We start from the raw sequence: 15,935 nt of genomic DNA on the forward strand, positions 1-15,935 counted from the left end.
TTGGCATTAGTGGTTGGTGTGTACATTTGAATAATAGTCATAATAAGTGGTGTTCCTTGTAGGTTTATTGATATTATCCTATCACTGACAACGTTGTACTTTGGGATAGATCTTGAAATACTCTTTTCGATGATAAATGTGACACCATTCCTCTTTGTCATCTGCAGCATAGTAGACTATGTGATCGTCTGATTAAAAATGGCCAATACTAGTCCATTTCAGCTCACTAATGCTTAGGATATTGATCTTTTACACATTCCATTTCATTTTTGGCATCTTCGAGTTTTCCTAGATTCATACTTCATACATTCCATGTTCCAGTTATTAATGGATGTTTTCAGCTGTTTTTTCTCATCTCGAGTCGTGACGTATCAGCAAATGAAGGTCCTGAAAGCTTAATTCCGTCCAAGTCATTAAGGTCGACTCTACTTTGGGGAGTAGGCCGTGTGTCTGTCAGTTTGTCCTACTGTGGTGGCCTGTGTGTTGCTGTGATACTGAAAGCTGTGCCACTGGTATTTCAAAGCATGATGGACAGGCTTCCAGACTAAGACAGAGTAGGAAGAAGGACCTTGCAGTCGACTTCTGAAAAAATTGGCCACTGAAAACCTTCTGAATAGCAGCAGAACATTGTCTGATATAGTGCTGGAAGATGAGCCCCTCAGGTTAGAAGTCCCTCAAAATAAGACTGGGGAAGAACTGCCTCCTCAAAGTTATTTGCATAGTCCCAGCCAGTTATTTTTGTGGGAGTTAAGAAACCATGGCAAGAAAGACCATATAAAAACAATTCACTGAACCAAAGGAGGGCTTGCCATGCAGAAAAACAGCACCAGCTAATGCACAGAGGTATGATTACATCTGAAGTGTTCGAAGAAAAGAGCCTCCCCTAGTATTTAGTTGAAATTTATATATGGTGCTAAAGTTACTGCTATGTCCTTTGAATCAACTTGGCTCTTTTTAAATGACAGTTTCTCTTTTTCAGTTGGGACATATACCTTTATCCAAAATCATTTTGAAAATACAGGTAGTACCCAACTTACGATATATTCGAGTTATGATGAACCGCCCTTAAGACCCTTTGTGTTGCTTTTTGTTTTTTGTACATTTTATCACTAGTAATATGTACTACATACAGTGTTGGAGTGTGTAATTTGCTAATGTTGTCATTCTCAGGTGTTCACTTGCAGATGTTCAAAGATTGGATTTATAAAGATACTAATAAGAAAAGGCAATAGTAATAAAAACTGTCTTAGAAATCTAGTGTTGCTGTAACAAAAATGCCACAAGTGGATGGCTTCAACAAAGAGAAGTTTATTCTGTCACAGTCTAGTAGGCTAGAAGTCTAAATTCAGGGCATCAGCTCCAGGGGAAGGCTTTCTGTCTCTGGCCACTCTGGAGGAAGGTCCTTGTCGTCAATCTTCCCCTGGATTAGGAACTTCTCAGTGCAGAGACCCCATGTCTCTCATATCTCGAACAAGATTGGTTTAAGACACAGCTTAATCTTATAGATTGAGTCCTGCCTCATTAGCATAACTGCCACTAATCCCACCTCATTAACATTGTAGAGGTAAGATTCACAACACAAGGGAAAATCACATAAGTTGACAAAAAAAAAAATGGTGGATAATCACACAATACTGGGAACCATGGAGTAGCCAAGTTGACATATTTTGGGGGGACACAATTCAATCCATGACAAAAACTAAAAAAAAAAAAAAAAAAAGAGGTATTTGTCTTATGTCAGACCCAAGTTACAACAGAGTCATTGGAATGGAACCCTGTAGTCGGGAACTGCCTGTACATTTAAATACAATAAGACCTTTGTACAGATGCGAAGACCTTTCCTCAGCGTATAGCACGTTGTCTTTCGTACGTACTGGTACTGAAATGTGCGTGCTTAACTGAGTACTTCATCTTTATTTTTAACTTCTTAGAGTCAAGTTGCATAGCCATGAAGGTTAACACTGATCCAAATTTAAAGAAAATTTTCTAGTCCTAAAATAAGTTAAATAGGTAGAAATTTTAATAATGGTGAATGCAACTTCTAGTGTGGATACTTATTCTTTGTTTTTCAGAAGAAGCAAGTATTTCTCAACTGGTGAGATGACTTACATGTTCTACACTGTGAATAGATAGGTTCAAATTATTTTCAGCACTGTTTTGTAGGATAATTGTGTTTTATTATAGTTAATTTCATGCGTGGGAGAGCAAAAACTAAATGTATGTACTATCTGAGTACCAGAGTGCGGTGGAAAATTCCCCAACCATGTTGAGATACTTGACAGGAGCTGAAAAATGAGAACTAAGCAAGAACATTTGTTCCCTAGAGGCCCTAGGCAGGCACACCTATTCAGTTTCCCTTGTCTTTGTACCACCTCTCTGTCACACAATGAACAATGTTGACTTTTCTAAAACTGTTTTCATTTTATTAGAAAGTTTTAATGATTGTTTTTAAAATTATTATGTTTTCCTTGTTCATTACGGTTCTCAATCTAAAAGTACTTCAAAATTATTTTTTAGTGTTTTGCTGTATCTTCCCCCGAGGTACTGGAAAAATATTTGTCTTTTAATTTTTTTGTTGTAGGAAATTAGGCGTCTTCATCAATATGTGAAATTTGCTGTCCAAGATGTGAACGATGTTCTAGACTTGGAGTGGGATCGGCATCTGGAACAAAAGAAAAAACAAAAGTGAGCAAGCTCTTTCCTATACCATGGTTTAGAGTAGATATTGCTATACCCTTTATAAAAGATGATTTAACAGCGTATATAAAAACACCCTACAAAAATTCATTCTCTTTGACCCAGTCATTCTGCTTCTAGAAATTCGTTCTGCAAAATTAATAAGCAGTGCTCACCGTTTACATAAAAGTGTTTGTATTACAACATAATTTAGGGTAGTGAAAAATTGAATTCAACCTGATTATCCCAAAGTAGAAGAATGGCTAAATAAATGTCACATTTTTTTTCTTGCTGCAGAATATTGTGTAACCAGTGAACAGCATGTTCTTAGAAAAAAAGTATATTAAGTATGCTTTATATGTTGCATGAAGTGTATAAAATATATAATCATATAACTATTTTTAAAATACAACATATGAAACAATAAAATACTTAAGAAAAAAGCAAGACACAAAAGCATACTGGGTGATCTCAGTGTGGATGTATAAATGTGGGAAAGAGACTGGAAGTAAACCTGTCAGATATTGACAGCTATATCTGTGAGATGGGATTAAGAGGAATTTTTCTTTATTATACTTTTCTGTATATCCCAAATTTTCTTTTTGAAAAAGCATCCCTAATTATTGTGGATGGTTAAAAGAATGAGAGGAATGATGGCAAAGATGCGGAAAAACCTTTTAGCCCAATCCTCTATCTCAGGATATTTGGTTTTATGCCATATATTTCTGGAAAGAATAGGTTGCAATACATATTGAGAGCAGTGAAAATGTGCTCAGGAGAAACTCAGAAATCAGATCAGCCCTCAGGCTGTTAGATTTCAGAAACACCTACACTTTATCAGTGTGATTAGCCCTCTGTGGAAACAAACCAAGAAACAGTCTTTTACTTGTTTACAAAGCTGTGGAATCAGAGAGCTTTTAACTGGGGCAACCTGGGTGTAATATCAAGGGCAGGACTAGAATATGCTTATAATTCAGTAAGCAGAATTTAATCAATTATATTGTAATGTGAAGAAAGGCTTGGTGCCCTGACTTGAGGAACCTCAGAGCGTAGATGTGGAAGATAAGAGGTGAGTGTTAACACCCCCTCCAGACATGCACACACACTCCCACACACTGTCTAGGGGCAGAATTTTCTGGTGTATGGACTGGGGCACTTGGCCCCTTGTGCAGTTGGGCCCCTGAATAGAGATTTCACACCTTACTCCCCTGGTTCTGAATTCAGTTTGACCATATGTGCTGCTTCCTCACAAGGGAGAGCAGGCCCTGATGTGTCAGCATGAACATTCTGCTCTGCTTGACAGTTGTATTTCACTTTGTTAATTAATTAATGGGCTTTTTTAAAAAGTACATAATGCCAGTAGAGAAGCCAGGCTTTCTTCTCCTTTATGACTACCCCATGGATTTTCTAAGTAGTATGCCTTTTAAAAGCATGCTTTTCTAAGTTTCTGCAGATTTCAAATTCTTACTTCTATACAGTTTTCTATTTAGATAGCACTTCTCTGTTTTAGGCCCTACTCTAGATATTGCCTTGTACCCTACTGAAATGCCTATTTTTAAAACTTTATGTTGAACTACCTTGAACCAGAAGCCGTCACTCACCTGGCTCTGGACTACTCAGAAGGTAATGGGGAAAGAGGAACAAAGCCAGAAGTTTCTGTTCAGTGTGAGCATCATTCGTTCCATGAATAGTGTTAAGAGGCAAAATACATATCTTGACAAACTGTTGGTTTGTAACTGCCGTAGGACCACTCATTTTGTTCCTACTTGTAAACAGCCAAAACGAACCCATTGTCATCAAGTTGGCTCTAACTCATAGTGACACAGTGGGACAGAGTTGAACTGCCCCATACTGTTTCCAAGGCTATAATCTTTACGGGAACACACTGCCATATCTTTCTCCTGTGGAGCCGGCTGGTGGGTTCAAACTGTTAACCTCTTATTTAACAGCTGAGCACTTAACCGCTGCGCCACCTTTTATGTGTGTAGTTTTCCCTTTTAATTTTTTTTTCCAAATTTATAGTCAGAAAATTTTTAAAAATCAATGATACTCAAGAATTTATAATGAAAAGCAGAAACTTCTTGACCTATTCCTCTTGAAGACCTACTTGCCAGAGACAGCTACAATTATCTCTTTCTGTGTTACTTCTTTTAGGTAGGTTACCTCCCAAACACGCAATTGTATGTGTAGTCCACTATTTCTTGACAGTGGCCTGAAGAAACAGCTGATTCCCGTGGCCTTCCAGTGAATCCGTTTTGTTTTGTTTTTCCTTTTTATTGCATATAATTTACGTACAGGAAAATACGTATATCCTAAATATGTGACTGGCTGAATTTTTCCCCCTCTGTATTTGACACCCATCTCATGCCTGTCCTGTTTTTCCTGGAGCCTCTCTGGGGCTTTGCCTGACTAATTTATGCTGTCCTTTGCCACAGATCCTGTCCTGCATATTTTAGGCTGCTCTTTCTTCGTTAGGTTTTTTTGTTGTTATTATTTTTCATTTCGATTTTTTGAATGTATTTTATTTTTTAGATTGTGCTTTAAATGAAAGTTTACAGTTCAAGTCAGTTTCTCATACAAAAACTTACACACCCATTATTATGTGACCCTAGTTGCTCTCCCTATAATGTGACAGCACACGCCTCCCCTCCACCCTGTGTTTCCTTTGTCCGTTCAACTAGCTTCTGCCCCTTCTTTCTGCCTTCTCATCTCACCTCTGGGCAGAAACTGCCCATTTAGTCTCATGTATCTACTTGAGCCAAGAAGCACACTCTTCACCAGTATCATTTTATGTCTTACAGTCCGGTCTAATCTTTGTCTGAAGAGTTGGCTTTGGGAATGGTTTCAGTTCTGGGCTAACGGAGAGTCCAGGGTCCACGTCTTCTGGGGTCCTTCCAGGCTCAGACTATCAAGTCTGGTCTTTTTACTAGAATTTGAGTTCTGTACCCCACTTTTCTCCCGCTCCATCAAGGACTCTTTGTTGTGTTCCCTGTCAGGGTGGTCATTGGTGGTAGCCAGGCACCATCTAGTTCTTCTGGTGTCAGGCCGGTAGAATCTCTGGTTTATGTGGCCCTTTCTATGTCTTGGGTTCATATTGTCCTTATGTCTTTGGTGTCCTCTGTTATCCTTTGCACCAGGTAAGTTGGGACCAATTGATGCATCTTAGATGGCCGCTTGCTGTCTTTTAAGACCCCAGATGCCACTCACCAAAGTGGGATGCAGAACTTTTTCTTAAGAAACTTTGTTATGCCAGTTGACCTAGAAGTCATCTGAAACCGTGGTCCACAGAACCCCGCCCCTGCTACTCTGTCCCTCGAAGTGTTTGGTTGTATTCAGGAAACTTCTTAGCTTTTGGCTTGGTCCAATTGTGATGACATCCCTTGGATTGTGTGTTGTCCTTCCCTTAGCCTAAAATAATTCTTGTCTACTATCTAGATAGTGAATATACCTCTCCCTTCCTTCCCACCCGTGTAACCGTCAAAGGACGTTTTCTTCTGTGTTTAAGCTTTTTCTTGAGTTCTTATAATAGTGGTCTTATACTATATTTGTCCTTTTGCAACTAATTTCACTCAGCATAATGCCTTCCAGATTCATCCATGTTATGAGATGTTTCGCAAATTCATGACTTTCTTTATTGTTGCCTAGTATTCCACTTATGTAGGTCTCTTTTGGTTTCTTGCAGTAGCGTCTTGTAGTTTTCTTTGTATAGGTCTTTTACGTCTCTGGTAAGATTTATTCCTAAGTAGTTTCTCTTCTTGGGGGCTATTGTAAATGGTATTGATTTGATGATTTCCTCTTTGATGTTCTTTTTGATGATGTAGAGGAATCCAACTGATTTTTGTATGTTTTCTTGTATCCTAATACTTTGCTGAACTCTTCTATTAGTTCCAGTAGTTTTCTTGTGAATTCTTTAGGATTTTCTGTGTATAAGATCATATCATCTGCAAATAGAGAGACTTTTACTTTTTCCTTACCAATTTGGATGCCCTTTATTTCTTTTTCTAGCCTATTTTCTCTGGCCAGATCGTGCAGCACAGGGCTGAATGAGAGTGGTGATAAACGGCATCCTTTTGTGGTTCCAGTTCTCAAGGGTAATGCTTTCAGACTGTCTCCATTTAGGAGGATGTTGGCTGTTGGCTTTGTATAAACGCCCTTTATTGTGTTGAGGAAGTTTCCTTCTATTCCTATTTGGCTTAGAGTTTTTATCATGAATCGCTATTGGACTTGGTCAAATCCCTTTTCTGCATCAATTGATAAGGTCACGTGTTTTCTTGTCTTTTATTTATTTGATTGATTACATTGATTGTTTTTCTAATGTTAAGCCATCCCTGCATACCTGGTATGAATCATACTTGGTCATAGTGAATTATTCTTTTTGATATGTTGTTGAATTCTGTTAGAATTTTGTTGAGGATTTTACATCTATGTTCATGAGCGATATTGGTTTGTAATTTTCTTTTTTTGTGCTGTCTTTACCTGGTTTGGTATCAGGGTTATGCTAGCTTCATAGAATGAGTTTGGGAATATTCCAACCCTTTTTTATGCTCTGAACTACCTTCAGTAGTAGTGGTGTAAGCTGTTCTCTGAAAATTTGGTAGAACTCTGCACTGAAGCCGTCTGGGCCAGGGCTTTTGTTTGTTGGGAGTTTTTAAATTACCTTTTCAATCTCTTCTTTTGTTATAGGCTTATTTAGTTGTTCTACCACTGTTCGTGTTAGTTTAGGTAGGTAGTGTGTTTCTAGAAATTTGTCCGTTTCCTCTAGGTTTTCAAATTTGTTAGACTACAATTTTTCATAGTATTCTGATATGATTCTTTTAATTTCAGTTGGATCTGTTGTGATATCGCCCATCTCATTTCTTATTCGGGTTACTTGCTTCCTCTCCTGTTTTTCTTTTGTCAGTTTGGCCAATGGTTTATCAATTTTGTTAATCTTTTCAAAGAACCAGCTTTTGGTCTTGTTAATGCTTTCAATTGTTTTTCTATTCTCTATTTCATTTAATTCTCCTTTAATTTTTATTATTTGGTTTTTTCTGTTGCCCCAGGGCTTCTTTTGCTGTTTTCTATTTGTTCGAGTTGTAGGGCTAATGCTTTGATTTTGGCCCTTTATTCTTTTTGGATGAGTGCATGTATTGCTATAAATTGACCTCTGAGCACTGCTTTTTCTGTGTCCCAAAGGTTCTGGTAGGATGTGTTTTCGTGCTTGTTTAATTCTGTGAATTTCTTTATCCCATCCTTAATTTCTTCTATAACCAAGTAGTTTTTGATCAAGGTGTTGTTCAGTTTCCATGTGTTTGATTTTTTTTTTCCCCCTTGCTTTTTCTGTTACTGATTTCCACTTTTATGGCTTTATGGTCAGAAAAGATGCCTTTTAATATTTTGATGCTTTGGATTCTGTTAGGGCTTGCTTTATGGCCTAATATGTGGCCTATTCTGGAGAATGTTCCATGTTGGAAAAGAAAGTATACTTGGCTACTGTTGGGTGGAGTGTTCTGTACATGTCTGTGAGGTCAAGTTGGTTGATTGTGGCATTTAGATCTTCCGTGTCTTTCTTGAGCTGCTTTCTGGATGTTCTGCCCTTCATCGAAGTGTTGAAGTCTCCTGCTATAATTGTGGAGCCGTCTATCTCTCTTTTCAATGCTGTTAGAGTTTGTTTTATAGCACTGTCGTTGGGTAGGTAAATATCTAGTATGGTTATGTCCTCCTGGTGTATTGACCCTTTAATTATTATATAGTGCTCTTCTTTATCCTTTGTGGTGCATTTTACTTTAAAGTCTATTTTGTGAAAAATTAATATTGCCACTCCTGCTCTTTTTTGATTATTGTTTGCTTGATATATTTTTTCCATCCTTTTTAGTTTTTGTTTTTTAATTGTACTTTAGATGAAGGTTTACAGAGCAAATTAATTTCTCATTAAGCAATTAATGCACATACTGTCTTATAACATTGATTGCCAACCCCACGACACATCAGCACTCTCCCCTTCTTGACCTTGGGTTCCTCATTACCAGCTTTCCTGTCCCCTCCTGCCTTCTCGTCCTTGGCCCTGAGCTCACGTGCCCATTTAGTCTCCTTTTGTTTTATGGGCCTGTCTAATCTTTGGCTGAAGGGTGAACCTCAGGGGTGACTTCAGTACTGAGTTGAGGGTGTCCGAGGGCCACACTCTCAGGGTCTCTCCAATTTCTGTCAGATCAGTAAATCTGGTCTTTTTTTTTTTTTGAGTTTGAGTTTTCTACATTTTTCTCCAGCTCTATCCGGGATCCTCTATTGTGATCCCTGTCGGAGCAGTTGATGGTGGTAGCTGGGTACCATCTAGTTGTGCTAGAGTCGGTCTGGTGGAGGCTGTGGTAGTTGTGGTCTGTTAGTCCTTTGGACTAATCTTTCCCTTGTGTCTTTGATTTTCTTCATTCTCCCTTGCTCCAGATGGGGTGGGGCCAGTAGAGTATCTTAGATGGCCACTCACAAGCTTTTAAGATCCTGGATGCAACTCATCAAAGTAGAATGTAGAGCATTTTCTTTATAAGCCATGTTATGCTGTTGAGCTAGATGTCTCCCAAGACCATAGTTCCCAGCCATCAGCCCAGTAATTCAGTCCCTTAGGGAATTCAGATGTGTCTATGAAGCTTCCATAACCTTGCCTTGATCAAGTTGTGCTGACTTCCTAAGTATTGTGTACTGCCTGACCCTTCACCAAAGTTACCACTTGTCTATTGCCTAGTTAGTGTATTTCCATCCTCACCCCTCCCAACCCTAGTAACCATCAAAGATAGTTGCTTTCTTTGTCTAAACCTTTCCATGAGTTTTTATAATAGTGGTCTCATACAGTGTCTGTCTTTTTGCGATTGGCTTATCTCACTCAGCATAACGCCCTCCAGATTCATCCATGTTGTGAGATGTTTTGTGGATACATCATTGTTCTTTATCGTTGCATAGTATTCCCTTGTGTATATGTCCCGTAGTTTATCCATTCATCTGTTGATGGGCACTTAGATTGTTTCCGTCTTTTTGCTATTGTGAATAATGCTGCAGTGAACATGGGTGTGCATATGTCTATTCGTGTTACAGCTCTTATTTTTCTAGGATATATATAACCTAGGAGTGGGATTGCTGGATTGTATGGTATTTCTATTTCTAGCTTTTTAAGGCAGCACCATATTGTTTTCCAAAATGGTTGTACCATTTTACATTCCCACTAGCAGTGCATAAGAGTTCCAAGCTCCCCACAGCCTCTCCAACATTTGTTATTTTCTGTCTTTTTTTTATTGATGCCAGTGATGTTGGGGTGAGATGGTATCTCATTGTAGTTTTGATTTGCATTTCTCTAATGGCTAGTGATCTCAAGCATTTTCTCATGTGTCTTTTAGCTGCCCTAGTAGGGTCACTATGAGTCGGAATCGACTCGACGGCACTGGTTTTCTTTAGTGTCTTCTTTGGTGAAGTATCTGTTCATATTCTTTGCCCATTTTTTAATTGGATTATTTGTCTTTTTGTTGTAGAGGAGTTGGATTTTCTTGCAGACTTTAGAGATTAGACCTTTGTTGGATTTCTCATAGCCAAAAATTTTTTCCCAGTCTGTAGGCTCTCTTTTTACTCTTTTGGTGAAGTCTTTTGATGAGCTTAAGTGTTTAATTTTTAAAAAGTCCCAGTTATCTAACTTATCTTCTGGAGTTTATGTATTGTTAGTTATGGTTTGTATGCTATTTATGCTGTGTATTAGGGCCTCTAGCGTTGACCCTATTTTTTTTCTATGATTTTTATAGTTTTTGGTTTTATTTTTGGGTCTTCGATTCATTTTGAATTAGTTGTTTTGTATGGTGTGAGGTAAGGGTCCTGCTGCTTTCTTTTTTTTAATTTTGCTTTTTTTTTTTTCTTTAGATGAAGATTTACAGAACAAACTAGCTTCTAATTAAACAATTAGTACACATATTGTTTTATGGTACTGGTTGACAACCACACAGCATGTCAGCACTCTCCCTTCTCGACCTTGGGTTCCCTCTTAAAAGCTTTCCTGTCCCCTTCTGCCTTCCATAGTCCTTGTCCCTGGGTTGGTGTGCCCCTTTAGTCTTGTTTTATGGGCCTGTGTAATCTTTGGCTGAAGAGTGAACCTCAGGAGTAACTTCATTACTGAGTTAAAAGGGTGTCGGGGAGTGGGGGAGCGTACTCTCAAGGTTTCTCCAGTCTCTGTCAAACCAGTAAGTCTGTTTTTTTTTTTTATAAGTTAGAATTTTGTTCTACGTTTTTTTCCAGTTCTGCCCAGGACCCTCTGCTGTGGTCCCTGTTAGAGCAGTCAGTGGTGGTAGCTGGGCACTGTCTAGCTGTACTAGACTTAGTCTGGTAGACTATTTCATTTTTTTTGCAGATGAACTTCCAGTTTTGCTAATACCATTTGTTAAAAAGACCGTCTTTTCCCCATTTAATGCACTTTGGGCCTTTGTCGAAGTTCAGGTGACCATAGGTGGATGGACGTACATCTGGATTCTCGATACTGTTCCATTGGTCAATGCGTCTGTCGCCATACCAGTACCAGGCTGTTCTGACTACCGTAGCTGTTCAGTAGGTTCTGAGGTCAGGTAGTGCGAGTCCTCCTACTTTATTCTTTTCCTTCACTAGTGCTTTACTTATCCAGGGCCTCTTTCCTTTCCATATAAAGTTAATGATTAATTTTTCCATCTTGTTAAAGAACGCTGTTGGTGTTTGGATCGGGATTGCATTATATTTGTAGATTGCTTTGGATAGAATCGACATTTTCACAATTCAAGTCTTTATCAATGAGCATGGGATGTTTTTCCATTTATGTAGGTCTCATTTGGTTTTTTACAGTAGTGTTTTGTAGTTTTCTTTGTATAGGTCTTTTATGTCCCTGGTTAGATTTGTTTCTAAATTATTTTATTTTTTTAGGGGCTATTATAAATGGTATTGCTTTCCTGATTTCCTTTTTGTAGTTCTTTTTATTGGTGTATAGGAATCCAACTGATTTTTGTATGTTTATCTTGGATTTTCTACTCTGCTGAATCTTTCTATTAGTTCCAATAGTTTTCTTGTGGAGTCCTTTGGGTTCTGTATGTGTAGTATAGTATCATCTGCAAATAGGGACAGTTTAATTCTTCCTTACCAATTTGGGTGCCCTTTCTTTCTTTCTTTCTTTTTTTGGCTTATTGCTTTAGCTAGGACTTCTAGCACAGTGTTAAATAGAAGTGGTGATAAGGGGCATCGTTATCTTGTTCCCGTTCTCAGAGACTGTGTTCAGCCTCTCTCTATTAAGAATGATGTTGGCTGTTGGTTTTATATAGATGCCATTTATTATGTTGAGGAATTTTCTTTCTATACCTATTTTGAGAGCTTTTATTAGGAATGACTGTTGTACTTTATTGAATTCCTCATTAAGTTTTATCATCATTAGGCTTTCATCCCCTTTTTATCTTCTAATAATTTCTTATCTACTGTTGGTTTCTTATTTTGTTCTTTTCACTGTTACAGATGTAAGTTTTGTGTGTGTGTGTTTTTGGCTTTTTGGTGGAGGGGTTTCTTAAACCATTCATGTTAAATCCTTTTCTCATTACTGTCAACAGGCGCCTGCTTGTGCCAGAGCGAGAGACACTGTTTAACACCCTAGCCAACAACCGGGAGATCATTAACCAACAGAGGAAGAGGCTGAATCACCTGGTGGACAGTCTTCAGCAGCTCCGTCTTTATAACCAGACGTCCCAGTGGAGTCTTCCCTCGCCTGTTCCTTCCCAGAGCAGCACTAACAGGTCTGTGAGGAGTTTGGGCCTCATGTACTCAATAAATATGGTCGAATGAATAAATGAATATTTGGAGAGTAACGTGGGTATTCTTAGAGCAGTTCAGATGTAGCTTTGAGATGGACTCTGCCCTCTGCCATCTGTGGAGTCTTGGTCAGGTTCCTCACCCTCTCTATCTTTTGTTTCTTTGCTTAAAAAACAGGGGTGACAATACCTGCCTTATGAAATTGTTGGAGAGTTGAATTAAGTCTGTAAAGCACCAAGTATTGTGCCTGATGAAATAGGTGCTCATTTGTTGGTAGCACATTCTATAGTAATAATAGTGTTGTTCTTACTGAAAATTAACTGGTAGGGTTAGGTTAGCTTACTTGTCTTCCTAGCCCAGATTTGTCATTTTGCTTGAGTGTGGAAGCATTTAGACCCTGGCAGTTGTCAAGGTGGTAGTGTGTTTCTGTCTTTAGGCCAGGTGTATAGAAGGTGCTATTGGTGTTGTGCTTGGTGTGGGGTGGTGGATAATACTGAGATTGGTGGCCCTCCTTTTGGATTGATTACATTGATTAGATTGCATGTTTCTGTAACGGAGTTGCTCTTGTCTCTTGCATTTATATTTGGGAGGCTAGTGTGCTCTCCACATCCTCAGATTTCTCAGATCATATAGCTTGTTGGTAATGTAACGCTATCCTCTTTCAGTTTTGACAGCGACCTTGAAAGCCTGCGCAATGCTTTATTGAAAACCACCGTAGAATCTCACACCAAACCCTTGCCCAAAATACCAGGTAAATGCATTTTTCTCGATCTTATGGCTCTCTTTGTTCTTTTCCATCTACTGACATCTTAAAAACTGATCCTTAAGCATTTATGAGTTCATGAATTTCTTGCAGCTAAATTGTCCCCTGTGAAACAGGCACAATTGAGAAACTTCTTGGCCAAGAGGAAGACCCCACCAGTAAGATCCACTGCTCCAGGTAAAGAGAACTAGTTCGGAATTTTTTCACATAAACCATACAGCACATGGTGTGTGGGGTAGGGTGTGTGTGGAGAGGTGTTTTCCTTTGTCTAGATGTTGGAGTCAGAAGCAGGTTACACATATTGATGAAGCAGCTCCAGGTAGTTGTTTTGACTTTTTAAACTGTGTTTTCTGTAGTCCCCATGTTATATGGCAGGGATTCCGAGGGGCTTTGGGGAGGCTGCGCTGGCTCCAGCGATCCCAGCCTCCACTTTAGCCAGAGAAGCTTTACTTTTCTGCTTTGTGTGGGGTTTTGAGTAAGATTGCATTTGGGAAAAGATTTCTTAAGAAAGAAGAAAACAAACCTGATTAGGCAATAATGGCTGAAAACACTTGCTGAAAAAAGCCACATAGCTGATGGAAAAAAAAATTTTTTTTTTTTTTTTTTTTTTTGCCATTGAATTATCTACACAATTGCTTCAGTTTCCTTTTTTTTAAAAAAGTCCTTTGCTTTAATGTCCATATCTACTTTTTTCTTTGATACTGCATTTTGTGTTAAGATTGTTCTCTTTTATACCAACAGCAGTGTCTCCTGGTAGTTAAAATAGCTGAAGGAAATTTAATTTAATCTTACCGTACCATAATTTATTAATTTTTTTTATAATCATATAGGGTTTAGCTTAGGTAAGTAATGACCATAGACAAGGGAATTTTTAATAACTTTTTTCCTTATCTAAAGACTATAATTTCTTGGTAGATAATTGGAGAAACAGGGAGAAGTATACATAAAAATCACTTTTACCCTTAATCCTGATGTGGCATCACTAATCTTATTTTGGTTTCCACACTTTTTTCTTGGAATATGTAAATTCGATTTTTTGAAAATGATGTTTGGGATTATAACGCTTAGGGTTTTATGTCCTGATTTTTTTTTTTATCAAAAATTCATGAGCCTTTTTTTCCCTGCCTTCTATTTTTAAATATTCTTTGAAAACATGCCTTGCAATGACTGCACGATATTTCCTTGTATTAGAAGGCCATAATTTACTTATCCAGCCCCAGTTAAATGTTAATCTTGTTGCCAAGATTTTACCTAGAACATTCTTGTTCACAAATCTGTAACCATATCACTGATTATATCTTTATGATAGATTCCTTAGAAGTGATATTTGTATGATGTATTTATTCATTCCTTCAACAAATATGAGTGCCTACTTTGTTCCAGACAGTGATAAATAAGAGAGACATGGCCCCTGATGGCATAAAACTTTCAGTTAAGGGAGGAAAACAGACATTAAACAGAGAACCATACATATACTCATTTAATATCATAATACATGCTGTGAAGAATAGCTTAGCTCAGAGCATATAGACATTGTAAATTTAAAAATTTTGAAGTACAGTAGTACACACGTACAGAAGATAAAAATCTCTATCTGTATAACCCAGCTTAAGAAATAGAATGTTGCCAGCTCCCTATAAGCCTGTCTTCTACACCCCCAGCTTCCCTCCACCCCAAAGATAACAAAATACAAACTTATAGTTGTGCCCGATTTTTTTTTCTTTTGACTTTTTTTGTTATTTTGAAAATTTTCAAACCTCCAGAAAAGTTGGCAGAATAACAGCATCTACTTATCCTTCACATTGAGAAGAATGGGAATTCCAGAACACTTAATTGTACTCATGAGGAACCTGTACATAGATCAAGAGGCAGAAGAGGGTACTGATTGGTTTAAAGTCAGGAAAGGTGTGCGTCAGGGTTGTATTCTTTCACCATACCTATTCAATCTGTATGCTGAGCAAATAATCTGAGAAGCTAGACTATACGAAGAAGAACAGGGCATCATTAGCAACCTGCATTAGGCAGATGATATAACCTTGCTAGCAGAAAGTGAAAAAGATTTGAAGCACTTACTAATGAAGATCAAAGACCACAGCCTTCAGTATGGATTGCACCTCAACATACAGAAAACAAAAATCCTCATAACTGGACCAATGAGCAACATCCTGATAAACGGAGAAAAGATCGAAGTTGTCAAGGATTTCATTTTACTTGGATCCACAATCAACAGCCATGGAAACAGCAGTCAAGAAATCAAAAGACCTATTGCATTGGGTAAATCTGCAAAGGACCTCTTTATAAAGTGTCAAAGAGCAAAGATGTCACCTTGAAGACTAAGGTGTGCCTGACCCAAGCATGGTATTTTCAGTCGCATCATATGCATGTGGAAGCTAGACAATGAATAAGGAAGACAGAAGAAGAATTGACGCCTTTGAATTTTGGTGTTGATGATGAATATTGAATATACCATGGACCGCCAAAAGAACGAACAAATCTGTCTTGGAAGAAGTACAACCAGAATGCTCTCTAGAAGCCAGGATGGCAAGACTGTGTCTTCCATACTTTGGACATGTTGTCAGGAAGACCCAGTCCCTGGAGAAGGATATCGTGCTTGGTAAAGTACAGGGTCAGCGGAAAAGAGGAAGACCCTCAACGAGGTGGATTGACACAGTGGCTGCAACAATGAGCTCAAGCGTAACAACGATTGTAAGGATGGCGCAGAACTGGGCAG

General features: G+C 38.3%; 1 protein-coding gene across 2 annotated transcripts in view; it reads left to right on the forward strand.

Moving 5' to 3' along the window:
* NUP214 (nucleoporin 214) overlaps positions 1-15,935 on the forward strand; it is a 115,350-nt gene that overhangs the window by 36,070 nt on the left and 63,345 nt on the right. For both annotated transcript variants that reach the window (XM_049895297.1, XM_049895296.1), the window contains exons 18-21: positions 2,582-2,685; positions 12,243-12,425; positions 13,107-13,192; positions 13,298-13,381. In XM_049895297.1, the coding sequence (XP_049751254.1) occupies positions 2,582-2,685; positions 12,243-12,425; positions 13,107-13,192; positions 13,298-13,381 (457 nt within the window). The remainder of the gene's footprint in view (positions 1-2,581; positions 2,686-12,242; positions 12,426-13,106; positions 13,193-13,297; positions 13,382-15,935) is intronic.

Source organism: Elephas maximus, chromosome 9, assembly GCF_024166365.1.
Source record: "Elephas maximus indicus isolate mEleMax1 chromosome 9, mEleMax1 primary haplotype, whole genome shotgun sequence".
Taxonomy (NCBI): Eukaryota; Metazoa; Chordata; class Mammalia; order Proboscidea; family Elephantidae; genus Elephas; species Elephas maximus.